The sequence below is a fragment of the Salvia hispanica genome, chromosome 2 (assembly GCF_023119035.1).
Source record: "Salvia hispanica cultivar TCC Black 2014 chromosome 2, UniMelb_Shisp_WGS_1.0, whole genome shotgun sequence".
Lineage (NCBI taxonomy): Eukaryota > Viridiplantae > Streptophyta > Magnoliopsida > Lamiales > Lamiaceae > Salvia > Salvia hispanica.
This window is the reverse complement of record NC_062966.1, coordinates 40117304-40136032: the sequence shown is the minus strand read 5'-3', so window position 1 is coordinate 40136032 and position 18729 is coordinate 40117304. Positions and strand designations below refer to the sequence as shown.

Below are 18729 nucleotides of genomic sequence, written 5' to 3'. Positions count from 1 at the left end.
CTATCAATAGAGTAGTAGTTAAGTTGGAAGTCACAGAGACATTTCATCGAACAGGTATAAGGCAGCGCAGAGCCGTACGTGTTGTCTTCTCCTTCCTCGCAAGCCATGCACAGACACATCAGCCGCCCATCATAAACCCCTCCGCCGCCAAGGCTGCGCCAAAAATGCACGGCCTCAGCTCCTCTCTCCGCTTCCTCTCTTCCAATTCACCCAGATTCCTCTCCACACAGACTAGTCTCCGCTCCGCAGGCCCCATGGCGTGTCTTCTCAAAACCCGTTCCGTAATCCGCTTCAGGGGACCCGAAACCATCAAGTTCCTCCAAGGTCTACTCACAAACGACGTGCGGAGTTTGGACCATCCGGAAAGTGTGCCGGAGAACGCTGTTACTCCTAACATGCCGGCGGTTGCGGCGCCGCCGGTCTACGCCGCGATGTTGACTCCGCAAGGGAGGTTTCTCTATGATTTTTTCCTGTATAGACCGCCCCGTTCCGAAGAGAAGCTCGATCGCACCGGGTCGGGGCCAGGACCCGACTCCGGTGAGCTGGAGATCTACGCGGATGTGGATGGATCTGTCATCGACGAGGTCTTGGCTGCATTGAAAAAGTGAGCAGCTTTAGAAGATTTATTTCATTTGTTAGTATGTCTTTGCTCGAGAGTTACTCCTACTTATATATTTGGAGATTGTGATGTGTGTTGGCAACTTACTTTGTGGGCCTCACATGCTACTCCATAAGAAATGGAACTGAAATTGGATGCTTTTTGATATCATATACAACACCTTTATTGGATGTGGATATGTTTGAGATTGCGTAGACCAATAACTTGCAATCCTACAACTCAACTTGGGATTAAGCATAGGTGAAAACGGGGTGGGTAGACGGCTTGCAGTGCCTACATAGCTATATGAACAGCATCAGTTCATCCATGTAACTCTTCTAGTTCCTGATATCATCTTAGGCTAGACTTCTTACCCTGGACTATTTGATTAAATTTAAGAGTTGGAGTACTTAATTGTCTTATTATATTATTAGCAGACTGAGAAAAGGTCATTCATTTTATAAATATTCTGTGTAGTTTGATATGGAATTATACAAGAGCATTGAGAAAGTGAGAGAGAATTAATGTTATCTTCAAGTTTTGATCTTAAAAATTGGTGCTTGGGATGTCATTTTTCTTCTTTAAGAGACCTTTAGAACTTTATTGGCAAATAAGGTATGGTTTTGGATGTTTCCCGGATAAACAATTTTCTTTAATGTAGATCTTCTATAAGGAAGATGAACAGCTTCTTCGATAAAGTAATGCCATCATCATATCATCAGACACACTTATGCGCATGGAGATCTTATATATGTAAGTCACTTTTATGTTCATGATTGGCAAATCTACAGAAAGGTAAATATAAAGGGGAAACTAATTGTGTATTGAGTTTAAAGAGAACAATTTAGTCCATCTTATTCTAGACAGTATAGAAGCTACTCCTTTTTATTTATACAATGACTTTATTTTATATAAGTTGACCAAAAGCATGTTTTTGCAATTTCTGCTTAAGCTTCAGCACCTTTGTGATGATAGGATTAACATTCAGTGTTTGCTATGATCCTAATTTCGCAGATATCGCTTGAGGTCTAAGGTCGATATCGAGAATGTCAGAGAGGATTTTTCTTGCTGGCAACGGTTTGGTCGGGGCCTTGAAGGGAAGTCTTCATTTCAGGAGGAACCAGAAGCTGATTCTGTTGGCTGGGGTGGTACGGTTGATCAGTCTGGTGTATCAGCTTCACGAGGAAATAATGTTGGTTGGAATTGGAACAAGGATCCACGACTAACTTGTCTAGGATATAGGGGCATCTTTCCATCTAATGCAACACGTATACTTCTTGTTTTATCCCTCTTATCGCCCATTAAATTACCAGGCTCCAAAATGCAAATTTGGCATATTTTATTGATCACTTGTCACATGTGGTTTTATATCACATTATTACCTATTAACTTGTCGGTTTATTGGTCTGGTGTATGAATCTATTTGCTCCAGCACCTCTAGTTGAGGAGGACAAGGAAACGGATGAAGGAAACTTTCATCTTTGGAGATTAGAGAAGGGAGTTGCAGAAGGCTCTACTGAGATTCCAAAAGGTGTAGCTCACTTCGTACTCCAGTTTCGTATGCTATATACAGGAATTACTTTTTCTGAGCAGATTACTCAATGATTCTCTACACGATTCATATTATATTGACATTTCGCAATTGCTAGATTATTAGTCTAAGTGCGAATGGTACTTCTAATACTCTGGATCCTAGATTCATATTATATTGACATTTCACCATAGCTAGATTAATAGTCTAAGTGTTAATGGTACTTCTAATGCTCTGGATCTCGACTCCTATCCTGCTATCTGGTTTCTTGAACTCCTTGTGGCCTGATGAGTGATGTGCAACAATTAGCGATTCATACTGCTATTTTAAGCTACAAATTTTATGTGTTGGGCCTGTTCTAACTGTTAATGTGCTTTGGATTTTAAGCTACAAATATAAAATCCTCATCATTTCTTGTAGGTGAGGCAATACCACTCGAGTACAATCTTGTTGGTCTAAATGCTATAAGCTTTGACAAAGGATGTTATGTTGGCCAAGAACTTATTGCTCGTACTCACCACCGTGGAGTAATCCGGAAGCGTCTGATTCCTGTGCGATTCTTGAGTAGTAATGGAAAAGGTAAGAAGCCCTTTAACAGTTTTAACTCTTGTGCAATTCTAAAGTAGGTAAGCCCTTAAAGTGTTTCTTGGTGATTTAGTTCAATAATTTATGCGTTTGATCTAATTCAGAGGTGGAGCAACAAGTATCTCCAGGTTCAGAACTGATAGATAATGCCTCTAAAAAGAAAGCCGGGACAGTCACAACTGCACTTGGGTCTCGCGGTTTGGCACTTATACGTGTTGAGGAAGCTTTCAAGGAAACAGGTGCATTAACCGTCAATGGCCAGGAAGATATCAAAGTCGAGACCATTAGGCCAAAATGGTGGCCATCGGAGTGGTTTCTTCATCAGCAACAGCAGACTGCAGCTGCATAGGGGGTTTGTATGCAACTTCATAGCTATGGAAATAATTGTGTCCCTTTTTGCTAGTCATCTAAGGAACATATTATATATGAGATGCTCAATCACTTGAATATATGTTAATGTAACAAAAGTTGTATGCCTCTTGCAGTTCCTTTATATCCGATTGTTGTCACTTGGTAAAAGATTTATTCATCAGTTCTTTTAAATACAAAAGAAATGCTCAAGGGTCAAAGTTGGCTAGCAAGAAAGTAGCAAAACACAAGTAAACATCAATAATTTGTTTTTTAAAGATGATCAACAATGGTTCCTCATCTATCGTGATGATATTAAGTGTTCTTATAATATTGTGTTTTGTTTTGTCTTCCTTCCTTATCAAACGGCTCCATAATTATTTACCAAAATTATTAAATAAACAAGGAATATAGTACTAGTGAAAAGAAATAGGGCGGTGGGAGGGAGAAAGGATATGGGGATTGAGCAAAGAAACGGATTGGGATCCCCTTATGTGGCAAAATGCACCACTAAGATGCAAAGCTTGGTATGCCTTATTTAGTAGTACAAGTGATTATAATGTAGTACTCTCTTATGGAGTATCTTTTTAGGCTCGTAAGAAATACATGATCTTTTATAAATGAAGATTGAAAAATGTTGTACAAATTTGTGTGATTCTACATATCACCTCCAATAATATACTAATACAAACATATTGGTTGAAACAATATACAACTAACATCTATTACATACTAATGCTACCTTCTTACTCTCATGAACTAGAGGACAAGGATGGTTGAGCCTCCGGCCAACAACAAAATCCATGTAAAAAACATACATCGTCAGAATTACCAGGAGTATATGCACCTAACTAACGTAAACTGAATCGCCGTTGTGGGACAAGATCATTCCTGAAAACAAACATTACATTTCGTAGTCACTGCAGGTTTTCTATATCAAAGAAACATTCCACAGTCACTGCAAGTTTGTTTAGTTACCATTTTCGATGAACTTTTTCACCATCAGCATGCCCAGGCTTCTGTGATTTTGCCTTTGCATCCTTTAACTTACCCTTTATATCTGTTTTCCATGCTCCGAGCTTGTTTTTCACATTCTGCAGTTCATCTCTAGGACTCATCCGAGCTAGACTAACTGACTTGATCTTCATAACAGCCCGGACTTCATCAACAAACTTATGTTTTTTCGGCTCAAGCTGAGGAGCAGCTAACTCTAAGCCGCCCTTGTCCCCACATGTAGAAGCTGCAGTACCCTTGCTGGAATATTTGATGAGAGCACTAGCACTGGGATTCTGAGAGGAGGCCTCCTCGCAATCATAAAACCAAGGTGATTCGTTATCAAAGTATTTTTCAGATTTAGTGCTACATATATCAGCACAGATGCTTTTTCTTGCGGCAGCCAAACTCATCTGTAACAGAGAAAACAAGTGAATTGGTAAGGACAAACTTGTTAGTGATCTCAACTTTCGGGTAATGTGTAGACACTACACCAGTAATGAGTTCATACATGCAATCGAGTAAGAGCATATTAACAGTACTCTGTCCACCTTTAATTCTGCCATTTGGTATTTATAAAATATGGAACTACACATTACCCTTCTTTCCATCCAAAACACATAAAATGCCGTTTTAAAAAATTCACAAATTAAAAACTAAATATAATCCCTCATCTACCCACCACCCCTGCATATTTAACCCCCCGACCTAGAACCCTAATACCTGTCTCCATCCCTCCCTCAAACTCCAAACGCAACTGATGGGTTGACTTCGTATGAGATCTTCTTACTTCGATTCCTAGGGATTTACTGCACAGTCTCATTTTTTAAATTAGTTTATGTTACACTATCAATTTATGTGTATTGTGTCAGAGAAAAAAATGGAACTAACAAACACAACTACAATGTGATTGGGACCCATTACAACCACCATTTATTACAAAGTCAAACAATTTCTTAAAACTTATGATTGTCCAATATGGGTCACTTATTCCCGGACCGAGGGAGTAATATAGTAGTATAAGCTAACAATGGCTTTCAGTCTCAAAAATGAATCAACTAACAGCTAATAACTCACTTGTAATGATACCATCTGATTGTGCAACATCTCCTCCATGGATTTCATCTTGGATTCACATTCCAACCTCTTGGCCTCATACTGTTGTAATTTCTCTCTCAAGACAGCATTTTCTCTTTCCTTTTTTACAAGAGTCATTTCTGCTATCACTAACCTCTTTTGCAGTTCAATAGCAGAAAGTGGCAGTTCTGTTTGAACATCCTGCTCAACACAGAAAATCTTTGAAATTTAAAATTTGAAGATGGCAAGTAAATTGAGAGAAGTGATAAAAGAAAACAGAACTCACATACCAAGAGACTTTACAGATTGAATAAAAGGAACTGACTTTTTATGACACAAGATAAAGAAGTACCTGCATTTCAGAAATCATCATCTCTGGTTCTTCACTGGCATTGGATTCTTCCAATTCCTGACTGTTACTAAAATGTCTTCGTACCATCCATGCACGAATTGCTACACAAGTGAATACTTTTCAAACAGAAAAGTTCATTGGAATTATTCATCCACAACTAACAGATTGAAGCTTTACCAGATTGTAGTTGCAGAACTGCCTCATCCATCTTTTGTTCAGCAACTTGCTGCTTCAGCTTTAGTAAAGCAATATACTCTCTTCTCACGATTTCACCACGGATATCTGCAGCTATATATTTGTCACACTACAAGAAAAATCATTTTCATATTGCACACATGGAACTATACTAGAATTCTTTATTGCTTCCTATTTCAAGAGTTAGTGAAAATAAAAGGCCTCCATAGTCAGATCTCAAAGCTAGCTGAGCAGTGAACATAGGTACCCTTAGTACTAACAAATAAGCTAGTTGTGGCATGCATGCACAGCTCTTCTTGTTTGGTTAACTCATTCACATTTTGAAAATGGTTGCTCCAATTAAAAGTAGTGGACTCTAATCATGATGATCAAGAAGGTATGGCTTACATGATTGCAACGCGGTACTTCCCCCCTTAAGTTTGAGAATACTCCGATGAGCCAGATGGCGACGGAAGCATTTCTGTATCTCAAGAGCACCTCTCAGAGTTTTTCCTCTAACATCTTCCAGAGCACCAATCTGAAGTCGATGACAATTAAGACAAGACAAAGCATCACCAGATTTTATAACTTCAAATAAGGAATCTATAAAATACTTCCACCCTTTGAAGTACAAAAGTAAGAGTGTTAAAACCAAAACCATTAAAATGTATTAGTAGAAAATTATAATCTCTGAAATAAAGAGTTACCTGTCCTGCTCGGAAGAATAACTTTGTATAACCAACCTCGTACATTTCAGGTTGGATATCAAACTTCTGTAGAACGGCTATTGAGGTATTTAATGGATCTTGGCATATGTTATTCTCAGGAAGTAAGATCCCATACCTATAGCCGGGCAGAGATATTATGCACAAATATGAGGTAACTATTAGAAGTGAAAGTAGCAACAGCTTACCTTCTTGTGAATTCTTGATGTGTCATCCGGGTTGGGTACCCAGATCTTGAGATCCTAACAACTTCAAGAATGCCACAGCATCTAAGCTGCTCTGATACAAGATCTTTCTCGAATTCACCAGGAACCTTCTTACTATTTGGCTTTATACAACGAACAAAATGGGGAGTTGTGCTTTCAAGCTGCTGCATTAATTTAAAAAGCTGGTCCTGCAGCCATGAAATTTCTAGAACCTTTTATAAATCATATCAAGTGTGCAAAGAAATTCTGCAGCACATTTAACCAAAGATTATATAGTCATTGACATATCTACATATGAAGAAGCATTGTTTTAATCATAGGCTATTGAACTGAAGAAGAATCAAATCAAATTATTTGGTGAATCATGGTTCCTGAATGACTCAAATAACGATATGTAGATGTTGTCACAAAGGCGAAGCATGGAAAATGAAGAGGACTACTTGATGCACCTTGAATTTTGTTATCACACTTTGCTTCTGAGATGGGATAATTTTAGAGGCAAACAATTGAGGCAATTGGCTGTTACACAGTGAGAATAACTGTATGATTTCGGAATGCAATGGATCTCTGTTCTTTTCCAGGAACTCCCCGGTGTCATAGAGAACCTGAAATTAACATCTAATTCAATTAACAAAAGTTTGAACTAACAAAACATGATGGACCACATACGCCTGATGTAATGCTTTAATTCCAGCTGGTCTAATTGACTGTTTGTGGAGCAACGAACATTGGCATAACTTACACTTTTGGTATGCATAACAAGAAGATACAGATAAATAACAAAGATTCGATGAAATGGTAAACTAATCATGCAACGAACGATGGCTTCATATGTTCAGGAGAGACATTCCCAACATGTACGCACAGCTGTATAAACATTGACCTGTATATATAATTCTAGAAAATAAAAAAGGAACGGTAAACTAATTATGCACATAACTAATATTGGATTAGGTCATGTATGTGGATAAGATTGATTACACAAAGGTAGTATGATTAAAATCGAATGTCACACTCATGTAAACACACAGATACCAGATCGAACATGCTGCCATGATCAGATAGGTTTCTGTATGAACTCTCTAAGAGTATAGCCATAGAACTTACCTCTCCAGCATAATGGCAAACAGTAAATGCTCCAGCCCCATCTCCTTTAAAACAATAATTAGCACTGAGGTGCTGTTTCAGCTTAGCAGCAAAAGTTAAACTTGTGGCTTTAGGAAAATTTGATTCTTCATCCAATAAAGATACTAATCCAAGAGGTTTCTGTTTCAAAATACCAACGTGAGCAATGAATGCACAAAGTGAAAGAGAATGAACCCATAATAGCTGAGTTTCAGTGTTATAGCAGGCACATATAGCTTTATTAAAATGTACAACACACAATTCACAAGACATCTTGGATTCAGATAAAATACTACTGCATTAGTGAGATTCCTGAACATGGGAAAAAGAAATACCTTCTCAAAGAGATTGAGACATTCTTGATTATCTACAAAATCTACTTTTTCCCAGTCAATTCCTTCCGACTCATATTCCTAACCAACAGAACAAAAATTCAAAAAATAACAGTAAGCAAGTAAGAACCAAATCACATTGTAGTAGTTTAAAACAATAGACATTTCATATGGAACTACACCAGAATTTATGAAACTTGAAAACCCATAAATACGTCAAAGGCACTATAGAGAAGTAAATAGATCAAGGACATATATAGCAGCAATCAAGAGATGGATCAGATTAACTACTGCATCTTTAGCAAGTCAAAGTGTGTTATCATTTTGAAGTACCAACTGACCCGGTCCAAGCCATTTTGAATGAGTGTTGTATGTATAAGATGCATTACCTCTTGCTCAATTTTAAAGAGATGTCGGATAAAATGTTGTTGGAGCCTCTCGTTAGCGTAGTTGATGCAAAACTGCTCAAAGCTATTTTTCTGGAGCCAGGAAGTACAAAAAAGAATAAGAACTAGAACATTTCAAAATTATAAGAGGCAAATGACTTAATAGTTAATATAGTTTACCTTAAATGATTCAAACCCATAAATATCTAAAATCCTTATTGAACTTCCAGTGTGATGCTTGCCCCTTGCAAGTGATATGTTGATCTTTTCTACTAACCACTCAAACAAGCTTGCATGGATTAACTTGGCTAAGGAGTCTCTCGCATCAATTGCCTAAATTGAGTGGAGAAAATTCTTTGATTGAGATATACTTGGTTGGGTTTCTAGACATGTGTATTAGCATGTGAAAGGACTAGCAAAAGAAACAGGTCTCCTCATGTATTTCCACATAGAAGTGAATCTCGGCTAACAAACTACCTGTTGTAGTGTCAGCTTTTTGGCAACTTTATCTTTTCCAGCTTGTATGCTATGTGTTGATAGAGCATGCATTAACTCCGGAATACCGCAGCCAATCAGGTTAGCAGCATTTTTAACAGCTGTGCATATGAGAAAATAACTCCAAATACCTTAGCCAAAAGTACCAGGAAAATAAGAGAAGAAAAAAAAGACATAAATTTGTTCTCTATTTGAGAAGGAGGCGTGGTAAAAGGCATATCAATAGGTGTTAACAAGACAAAAATCGACAAATATGTCCCAAGTACATGTAGCAGCTGAAAAGCATATAAGCAAAGGTTTCTCAAATGAATGCACACTGTTGTAACTCCAGAACAAGTTTGTACAAGAAAATAAATCCTTGTTTGGTTTTTCAGTATTTTACTGTTAACAGACGAGTCATGAATATGACAAGGGTGGTTACATGTAATTTCGCATTTTATATGTTTGTTGAGAAGTTGATAATGGAGGGACCTTTATCGCATACCTGTGACTAGAACAACTGATTAACTTAGACAATCTCAAAAGTGATTGGTTTCACTGTGATATGTAGTTTGAAGCTTTAGTAAGTTAGAACCGACATACTTCAGGTTCAAAAGGTTGTAATCTTATAGAGAACTATCTACATACATTCGAATTTCCAAATAGTAAAAGTAAGCAATGAAATGCAGCGTAAAGAAGATGAGCATTGTGGTCACAGCGGAAGAAACTGGATTCTAAACAGCATTATTATAACTTGAACCTAATCAGGAGTTTAGGGTCAAGGATGTGCTTCTATTAGAAGTTCTTCAGTTTTAGAATTTTCATGTAGAAAACAAAATATCATATTTAGACAGCTACTAGTGCTCATCACAAGGGTTTATATAGAACAAGCCCATAAGAAAACAAGAGGAAGACAACTAATGAAATGCAGGTACCTTCATTGGCAACAACCTCTATGTGGTTTTCATTGTCAATGACATGAAATGATATGTTTCCCAGCCACAATACTGCAGCAATCATCTCAAAGGCCTGCTCTTGGTCATCTTTGGATATTCCAATAATATTTAGCGCTTCCTATTACAAAGAAATGCATAACAGGCATTAGTAAGACTTTTGAGCAGTTCAATGATGAATTATTGAAGTACTTTCTTGAGTGACCAAATTTTGTAAAGTCGTGTTAATTTGAAGTGATTTTCTTTAATCCAGATTCTGAATTCTTTCCCAGAAAGAATAATTCAAAACTCTTCAAATCAAATGCAAGAATGTTAGGTAATGGAAGGAAGATAGCTAAAACTAGTCGAATGCGAACCCCATACACAACATTTCTGTTTGTTGACTGGTTCTGGCATATTACCATAAGAGTAGAAAAATTCTGGCCATCATCAACACCATGGATCTCTAAGCAATCACTTTGATTGAGATAGGTGTAATCACAAGCCCTTTTTAACATCAGTCTACCTGAAAAGGAAACAATATGGGTAATGTAAGTGATAAGTTACAGTAGCATAAACATGGGTTAATAAGTGCACTACTTCATATATCATACAAGGAATATGGTAGCAATAAAATATTTCCTTTTGTGTGTGTACCAGAGAAGGAAGCAAGATCCGTTAGCTTGGTTGATGGTATAATTCATTCACAACTATGATATGCCTAGCTTATTTTTATAAGATTAAAATATAGGGAGTGGGTCAACTGAAAAAATTTTATTGTGAGAACTCACATTGATCCTATAATATGCAACTACAAGCTTGTGATCACTGGAAATGCCAACAAGACTAAATGTCTAAATACACTTTCATGTCAAATATATACATCTATCATCTGGGACCAAAGAAAGGAATAATTTTAGGTGTCACCATCTTCAAACTTAATGTTGAACAACCATAGTAAGTTTCACAAAAACCACAAAGGCATTTCCATTATAATCGCATTAGGCACACCGGTTTAGCAGAATGGCAAAAAGCTATCACGCTCACTACAAACCATCAATAAACCTTATAGTAGCATATTCTTTGTTTTGATTAATGTTTCTAAATAAATGTCTCATACTTAAAAAGTACACGAAGAATAATTATTTTCATGCGACAAGCAAAGGGCAAAATAGTGGACACCAACAGAATACGGGGCATAAGTTGAAAACAAACCTTGGAGACAAGAAGGAGCCCCAGCACAAAGCTGATAGAAAATATGGTAGGACCTCTCTCCTTGAGCCAACTGAACAACTCTTGACTGATACAATCAGATATTATTTCAAAATGTTAATGTATAAAGGAGATATAGTCAAGAAGATAGCTGTCATTATGTCAGATAGGCAATTATACCTTTTCAAGCAGGACTAATAAATTAATCCAGGGATAGAGGATAGGGATGTAAAAAAATGGAAGAAAATAAGTCAGTCAGCTATTTCTTAAAAAATTCAATTGGGCAAGTACAAGTATGCTTACAAGTCTGTATTTTAGCACCACAAATTTTTCCAGTATCACTAAAATGGATTTCGATTAACTTTCCCTGAAACAATTTTGAAATACCATCAGGTCAGGATTCATAAAAATAAAAAATAATGTAGGATGCCTTCTCAATTAGGACATAATGGGCAGAGAGAACTTACAAATCGGCTGGAGTTGTTATTCCTGGTTGTTTTAGCATTGCCAAAGGCTTCCAATATATAGCTTGTTTGCAGAAACTCAGATTCTATTCCACCGTTACTACCTCCACCAAGTGCAGCCAAATATTGCATCACTAACTTGGCAGTTTCAGTCTTCCCAGCCCCACTCTCCCCACTGTGTGCATAATAGAACATAGTTCGATTTCCAAAATAATATCCATACTTTAGAATCTATAACATAAGCAATAACTCTCTGCTAATTTTGAAAAAAGTTAAACCAAATGAAGAATTATTTTGCTCATTGCTGCTTGCTTGCGGGATTCCTTATCCTTTCTACTTATTTTTATCTTTCACTAATAAAGTTTTGCTTCTTGTGTTTTATCCACCCAAAAGAAAGGAAAAGAATTTAAAGCAGCAGGATTAAAGAAACAAGTAATAGCATCAGAATGAATGCAGAAATGGAAGCTGAGAGGCAGGAATACTTTGACAAACCTTATCACAATGGACTGGTTTCTTTTATCTGCAAAATTAAGAATATTAGCAAAACTAAATGTAACTTAACACCTCGAACTAGGTGATGTCTATTATAAGGAGCAATCGAAGTACTTTAAGGTATTGTAAAGTGCCTGTCATCATTTCACAGTATGCTTTGTCAGCAACAGCATAAACATGAGGGCTGTCTAGAAGCTTCTGTCGATAACCGTTAACAAAGTCATCCCCATATAGCTGGATATCTTTGAAAGGATTGACTGCCACTAAAACGGGTCCTGCCTTACTCTAGGTAAAACAGACACAAGAAATTGCTCAGAAGGATACACAAAATGTACACACTAGGAAAATGGTGGATCACCTCTTACATATACTATGTCTTGAGAAAATCTGTGGTGAATATTATGAAGAACCGAAGGCTCATTCAAATGACTAAGTTGGATAAGATCATCCACCCCCTGAAGAATGTCTGGATTGGCAGGAAAAATATTCAGTTTGTTGAACGTGGAAACCTATAACAAGAAGTATGCTGAACTCTTTTAGTCGGATTCATCATAATTACTGTAAACTTAAGAGGAATGTGGACTAACAGTTCCGTTTGTGAGAAGGACAGAGACTTCATCGCCTGAAGTAGATTTTATTTCTCCTGATTCCCATGGGCCATTTCGTAGCCGACACCAAACAAGAAGTTTCTGAAATAAATTTGGAACTAGCGGCTATTAATCAGATCCATGTAGCACAACAAAATGTTAATTATACACAGATCAAGAGTTTACTGAAACCTTAACATACTAAGCTAAAGTTTGTACATCGACTTACCTAAGCTAAAGTTTTAGTGTCAGAAGCATAAATCTATAAAACCCATCAACCAAAAAATACCATGGTGTGCATAGAGGCACAACTGGGACAGACCAGGGCAAGTAATACTAACAAATGAGCAATCACAGTTCTGACTTTCGGCACACAGATAAAGGTTCAAGATCAGTGAAGCAAAGCCTCTTAGCATACAACTGACAAAAGACAATGCATAGCAGACTAAGTCAATAATAGGGTGAAAACAAACACCTGAGTTGATCACAGCAGAGTTATTATTCCTTTATTCGCCGAGGTTTAGCATGTTATGTAAATTTGCAGGAAAAAGGAATCCTAGATGATGTATGTGATCTTGCTCAATTAGTATATGAAGGTTTTCTTCTCCTAAAATCCATGATAAATCTCAAAGTAACAGTACAAGCATCACAAAAATGAAACGAACCCCTACATGTTTGATAAAATACTCCATATCCGTGTTCCACTCGGACTCCGACCCTGGGGGAGGGTTGGCAAGCATCTCTACGGACTTGGACTCATCTGAAGCAGCCATGGGGTAGTGTGATTCCCCCTGTTTCACTTTTTTAACAGTTTTCGCCCCAACACTCTTCCACCTAGAGCCTTTGGAATCATCCTTGTTCACACAGTTTAATGAGCTCAGATCCATCACGGCTTCAACAATGTCAGGCAGCGCTGCCCGCCTGTTCGATGGAAGGCGAGTGCGAGAGGTCGGCCGTGCCGGGAGGGCCGGAGGCATGTCATTGGGCTTCTCACCGTCTCTTTGCCCCAGAGAATCCAGCATTTCCTCTAAGGAGGTCCCAGTTGAGGACATTTTTGGGAGGGAATTCAACGTAAATCATCCAATTCAAATAAGAATTCTTCAAACAACACAGCTATATTCAGATTTCGAACAATGTCAGGGGCGACATTGTCCAAAACATGGCCTAAAACCCTAACCAGAACAATATCATAGACAAATTAAAATCGAGCTATAGCAGAAATTAATTAGTACACGCAGGCATACATATATGTGAGCTTATATGTATGTCATTTTGCGAATGCATATCGCATGAATTCGTTTTACACAACAAATTCCGATAAAAGAAAAGGCAGCATATATTTTGCATGAGAGGGATCGGTGGCGATATGCAGCAACAGAGAAATGCCCCAATAAACGCCGCAAATATTTTCAGGTAGAATTGGTTCTTTTTCGAATGAACTTAGAGGCGATCATCGGAAGATCACGGTCAAAAAAATCAGAATGAAATTGAAGGAGAGAGAGAGAAGAAGAGAGGTTCCAAGTCTTCGAGAGAAATGAAAGCAGTTAGTTAGAGTTTGGCAAATTGTTCATAATTCGCTAATCATATGAAATGGGTTAATTGTTCATAATTCGCTAATCATATGAAAGTTCTCATGGCAAAACATATCTTCATGCATTTGTACTACTCATTAGATGGAGAAAATAAAATAGAGATAAAAAGTTTCTATATTATTAATAAGGATAGAGAACTATTTTTTTTTATTTCATAAATCACTACACTTGAGCATTTCACCTCAAGATATTCTTTGCACATTTTAAATTGAGTTAGATATTTAAAGTTACATTTTGGACAAATTTAATACTTATATAAAGCATCATTTTTGGTGCAAGTTTAATGAACTCAAAAAACTATTTGAAATAGAATTCAAAAACAAGGGCAAGTTTAGATGTTACTAGAAAATATAGAGTACACTCAATGATAACATGTATCCATAACGTTGAAACAAGAACAAAACTCTCGAGGGTGGAGGCCAACATCTCAGTGTCAGTTGCCAAGAAAAGTAACATAAATTTAATTCAAACCCTGAAACCCCTGCTGTTTCTCTTTCCTCTTGCCCTCTCAAACTTCCTTCCTTTGGCACGCACATAAGGCTTGGTGTGGCTGTGTGGCACACCCGGAGCAGGACCAAAGTGCTTCACAGCTTCACGAGCTTTAGGAGAACCTCTCAGTAGTACCTAAAATAAACAAACACAGTTTAGCTGATATTAATTTCAGAGTTGAAAACGGTTGAAATACGAATGAATCCATTAAGAGTATGATACCTTATCCCTGCAAGGAATTTTAAGGTATATATGCTACGAACTAGGATTCAGAGATAAGCTATTTTACATCAAAGAGTTACGATTATAGTTTTATCTTATAAAACAACATTTATAAAACTAAACATTTTTGTCCATTAAAAAGTAACCCTTTTTCATCAGTTTTTAAAGTCATATAATGAACAGCTCAACAACTTGCTTCAAGATTTTCAAGAGCTAGACAAAAGAGGGTGAAATTACCGTGTTCTGTCCAAGAGGGGCTCTAAGAGCAAGCTGGTCAAAGGTCAGACATTCACCACCAGCCTTCTCAATCCTAGCCCTGGCTCTTTCTGTAAACCTCAGGGCAGTAACCTTCATGGAAGGGATGTCATGCACCCGAATATCATCGGTTACAGGCCCTACAAGAACAGCTATCTTGTCCTCCTACCAATAACAAAAAAATTACAACCATTTGGAGATTAAATATGTACTTACAAACTAGATAGGCTAACATCCATGATTGAAATTGTAAATATGGCCCCCCACAATTACCAAACATGAATAATGAGCTGTGCCAACAAAGTATTTCAATCAAACATTTACATCAACTTGGCCATGGATTCATACAGCTAATGCAATCCACAAACGAGAAGTTGGAAGTAGAAATACTCCATTAAGCAACGACACATTCTATGGCAATACATGTTAACTAACAAAATACTAACATATATACAAAATTTCCAATTAAATTGCAAGGATTCATTTCACTAATTAGAGTAGTCCATAATAAAGCTGATATGAATAGCACCAACACAATCAATTAAACAAACTAGAATGCTCGCCAGCGTAATAAAAAAACAACTACCTTGTTCTTCATGAGCTGAGCGAGCCGCGATAGCGAAAGCGGAGCTTTGTTGACCCTGCTCATGATCAAACGCTTCAATATCACCTTATTGAAGCTGCTCGAGGTCCTCCTCACGAGAAACCGATACAACTATTACATACAAAATGCACAAGTCAGATTAATGAAACGATGAAATCTGGCGAGAGAAGATGAGAGCAAAACCTTCACGAGAAGCTTCAGGTAAATGTCATTGGACTTAGGCGCAGTGCGCTTGGTCTTCTTGCACTTGCCTCCGGCTTCCAAATCAATACCCTGCACACAACACAATCGAACAATTAGAGAAAACTGAATTGGCTCAATCACGAGGCTCGAAACAGAGATCGGCGGCGCACCATGGGACTACTTCCGCCGCGCCTGCTGGAAATGGAGTTCAATTACGGAGTAGATCGACAGCTAGGGTAGCACAAGAGATTTGTAAAGCTTATTTATAGGGTTCGGAGTTGGGATTTTAACCTATTGGGCTTTTGACATTATTAAGGCCTCAATTCAGCCCAATAAATTTTTATAGTAACAATCCACAGAATAATTTATTTATCTATACATATATAAAAGCCGAGTTTTGGGCAATATTTTGAATATGTATAAATTTTAGGAATAATTATAAATATTACTTAATAAGTTATGTTTATAATTTATGTAGCCATGTGAAATGTTAATGTCATTAGATGTATGTATAACTATATACTATGTAGTCAAATGAAGGATGTTAATGTCATTAATTTGGTACAATTATAAATTAATATCAACTAAACTATAAATTAATGTCGGCTAAAAGTATCTAAATCATTTAGCTATCTTTTTTGAACAATATGTCCCATAATTTATTAAGGAGACGGCAACAGATTTATATACTATGTAGTCAAATGGAGGGTGTTAATGCCATTAATTTGGTATAACTATAAATTAATATCCACTAAATTATAAATTAGTGTCGACTAAAAGTATCTGAATCCTTTAGCTATATTTTTGAACAATATGTCATTTGCCATAATTTATAAAAGAAACGGCAACAGATTTCATACAAAAAGAGCACCTAAGTCAACGAAATGGCAAAAGTTGTAATGTAGGGTAACAATATGTCATTTGTCATAATTTATAAAAGAAACGACAACAGATTTCATGCAAAAAGAGCACCTAAGTCAACGAAATGGCAAAAGTTGTAATGTAGGGTATGTAGTTGATTTTTGTTTTAAATTATTACATGTAGACGGTGAAAAATTGGCTTATGGAATAGATTGCGCCGGTGCAGGACAAGAAAGGTGCAGGAGATGATAACTGGTGATAAAGAAGGGCACCCGAGCTAGATGGAGGCGGATAAAAGATATCGGGAAAAATGATAAGGTAGAGATGTATTGGAGTACAAAGAGAAGTCGGAGGGTAATGTTTTAATATGAATAAGTTACTATACCTAATAAATTGTTTGTTAGCAATACATTTTTTAATTAGTTGACCCAATTATATAGGTGAATGGTTTACATGATTATTTTTTTATGAGACATGATATAACAAATTCTTATGGATTTATGTGATGACTTGGATTAATGTGATGAATTTATTATTTAATTTAATAAATTACTCTCTTCGTCCGCCATTAAATGTCTCATATTTGACCGACACGGGTTTTAAGAAATTGTTTGACTTTATGAAGTAAAGTGGGTAGAAAAGTTGGTGGAATGTAAGAATTACTTTTATATATTGGTTTTGTAATAAAATGTGAGTGAAATGAGTTAGTGGAATGTAGGGTACACCTACCAATTATGGTAAAAGAGAAACGAGACATTTATTGGCAGACGGACGAAAAAGAAAAAATGAGACATTTAATAGCGGACAGACGGAGTAGATCTTTGAAATTGATAAAATATGAAGGTAAATTATATTTATTATGTTTTTCTATGCAATGGCTTCCATATTTTGAACATTATAAATTGTATATTAATAATTTCATATTTATGGTGTTAGACATTAAATTTTACTATTTATTGTTTAAATAAGATTGTTCTTTTTATATCCAAAAATGTTTTAATCAATATATGTGTTTTTATTGTTTTAATATAATTTTAAATATTATACTAATTGCATAATTGATTTTAACATTTTACTTAAAACTCTAGATTGACATTATAGTTATTAGTTGTGATTAATTTTACTATATTATAATTTTATTTTTATATTTAATTATTGCTATGTTCATACATCTATTTACTAAAAAACATTTATAGGAGTATTAAATATACAAATTGTAACTTGCGGAAGTACAATTGTATATGAAATTGAGAAAACCATGTTAAACCTACTTACCACATCTTTTATTTATTTTCCGAAAAAAATGATCAATAAAGATTGCCTATTAATTCTCGTGATGATCTGAATTCCTAACCTATTGAATTGAGAAAAAATGTTTTGTCAACTGAGTAGTGTTTCATCGTCTTCTTATTTTAGTATTTTTATTGTACGGAATGTGTTCAAATAAATAATAAGCCTTTGTAATTAAAATTTGAAGATAATTTATAATAGAAATATTTAGGAATAAATAGAATATATAAGAAAAAAGTAGAGAATTCTAGAAGAGAAAAAAAGTAGGATGAAAACTTTAGAACAAATACATATGCAGTCTATATATATGCCTATTGTAAATATTTTGTACATGTTAAGTTTTTCGCAAGTTTAGTTTTTTAGTTTTCAAATTCGAGTGATGATAAAGTGATATATTAAATTAGTTTTCGTAAAATTAATTGAACCGTGCATCGCATTAGAGTAGATACTAGTATTCAAACTTGTCAAGTATATTCATTTTTTTTATTTTTTTTACTCCCCCTCCATCCGTTAAAAATAAATCATATTTGTCATTTTGGATTATGGATGCTCTAAAACTTGTCACAAAAATGAAAGTTGGTTAATGTTAAGAATTAGAATTAGTACAATATAATCTGAACTAGGGCGAGCTATTGTAGTG

At 36.1% G+C, this 18729-nt stretch overlaps 3 protein-coding genes across 3 annotated transcripts; 1 reads left to right on the top strand and 2 right to left on the bottom strand.

The window, feature by feature from the left end:
• Positions 1 to 34: 34 nt before the first annotated feature.
• LOC125208571 (putative transferase At4g12130, mitochondrial) lies at positions 35 to 3191 on the top strand. The gene is made up of 5 exons (XM_048108211.1): positions 35 to 604; positions 1613 to 1866; positions 2031 to 2129; positions 2550 to 2708; positions 2819 to 3191. Exons 1-5 carry the CDS (start codon positions 165 to 167, stop codon positions 3061 to 3063), a joined length of 1197 nt encoding a protein of 398 aa, XP_047964168.1. The 5' UTR covers positions 35 to 164; the 3' UTR covers positions 3064 to 3191.
• A 464-nt stretch (positions 3192 to 3655) lies between these two features.
• On the bottom strand, positions 3656 to 14354 carry LOC125205653 (myosin-2-like). Its single transcript, XM_048104714.1, has 25 exons — positions 13265 to 14354; positions 12594 to 12695; positions 12372 to 12515; positions 12141 to 12291; positions 12007 to 12034; positions 11518 to 11689; positions 11354 to 11417; positions 11231 to 11244; positions 11054 to 11138; positions 10261 to 10364; positions 9842 to 9980; positions 8910 to 9028; positions 8613 to 8765; positions 8436 to 8525; positions 8050 to 8127; positions 7697 to 7855; positions 7039 to 7194; positions 6572 to 6777; positions 6366 to 6501; positions 6067 to 6196; positions 5662 to 5766; positions 5485 to 5585; positions 5133 to 5333; positions 4041 to 4468; positions 3656 to 3953 (listed from the first exon to the last, which is right to left on the bottom strand). Exons 1-25 carry the CDS (start codon positions 13643 to 13645, stop codon positions 3914 to 3916), a joined length of 3486 nt encoding a protein of 1161 aa, XP_047960671.1. The 5' UTR covers positions 13646 to 14354; the 3' UTR covers positions 3656 to 3913.
• A 115-nt stretch (positions 14355 to 14469) lies between these two features.
• Positions 14470 to 16196, bottom strand: LOC125205652 (60S ribosomal protein L18-2). The gene is made up of 5 exons (XM_048104713.1): positions 16109 to 16196; positions 15939 to 16028; positions 15738 to 15866; positions 15134 to 15316; positions 14470 to 14809 (listed from the first exon to the last, which is right to left on the bottom strand). The coding sequence occupies exons 1-5, from the start codon at positions 16109 to 16111 to the stop codon at positions 14651 to 14653; spliced, it is 564 nt and encodes a 187-aa protein (XP_047960670.1). The 5' UTR covers positions 16112 to 16196; the 3' UTR covers positions 14470 to 14650.
• Between the last annotated feature and the right edge of the window lie 2533 nt (positions 16197 to 18729).

What these genes read in the sequence shown, in the direction of transcription:
- LOC125208571 (XM_048108211.1), top strand. Translation starts at nt 165, where the DNA reads ATGCACGGCCTCAGCTCCTCTCTCCGCTTCCTCTCTTCCAATTCACCC. An exon ending in GTCTTGGCTGCATTGAAAAA is followed by an intron (nt 605 to 1,612) that starts GTGAGCAGCTTT and finishes CTAATTTCGCAG; the next exon opens with ATATCGCTTGAGGTCTAAGG. An exon ending in CTTGAGTAGTAATGGAAAAG is followed by an intron (nt 2,709 to 2,818) that starts GTAAGAAGCCCT and finishes GATCTAATTCAG; the next exon opens with AGGTGGAGCAACAAGTATCT.
- LOC125205653 (XM_048104714.1), bottom strand. Translation starts at nt 13,645, where the DNA reads ATGTCCTCAACTGGGACCTCCTTAGAGGAAATGCTGGATTCTCTGGGG. An exon ending in ATAACAACTCCAGCCGATTT is followed by an intron (nt 11,418 to 11,517) that starts GTAAGTTCTCTC and finishes AAATTGTTTCAG; the next exon opens with GGAAAGTTAATCGAAATCCA. An exon ending in AAGTACCGCGTTGCAATCAT is followed by an intron (nt 5,767 to 6,066) that starts GTAAGCCATACC and finishes ATATAGCTGCAG; the next exon opens with ATATCCGTGGTGAAATCGTG.
- LOC125205652 (XM_048104713.1), bottom strand. An exon ending in ACCTGAAGCTTCTCGTGAAG is followed by an intron (nt 15,867 to 15,938) that starts GTTTTGCTCTCA and finishes TGTATGTAATAG; the next exon opens with TTGTATCGGTTTCTCGTGAG. An exon ending in CCCCTCTTGGACAGAACACG is followed by an intron (nt 14,810 to 15,133) that starts GTAATTTCACCC and finishes TGTTTATTTTAG; the next exon opens with GTACTACTGAGAGGTTCTCC.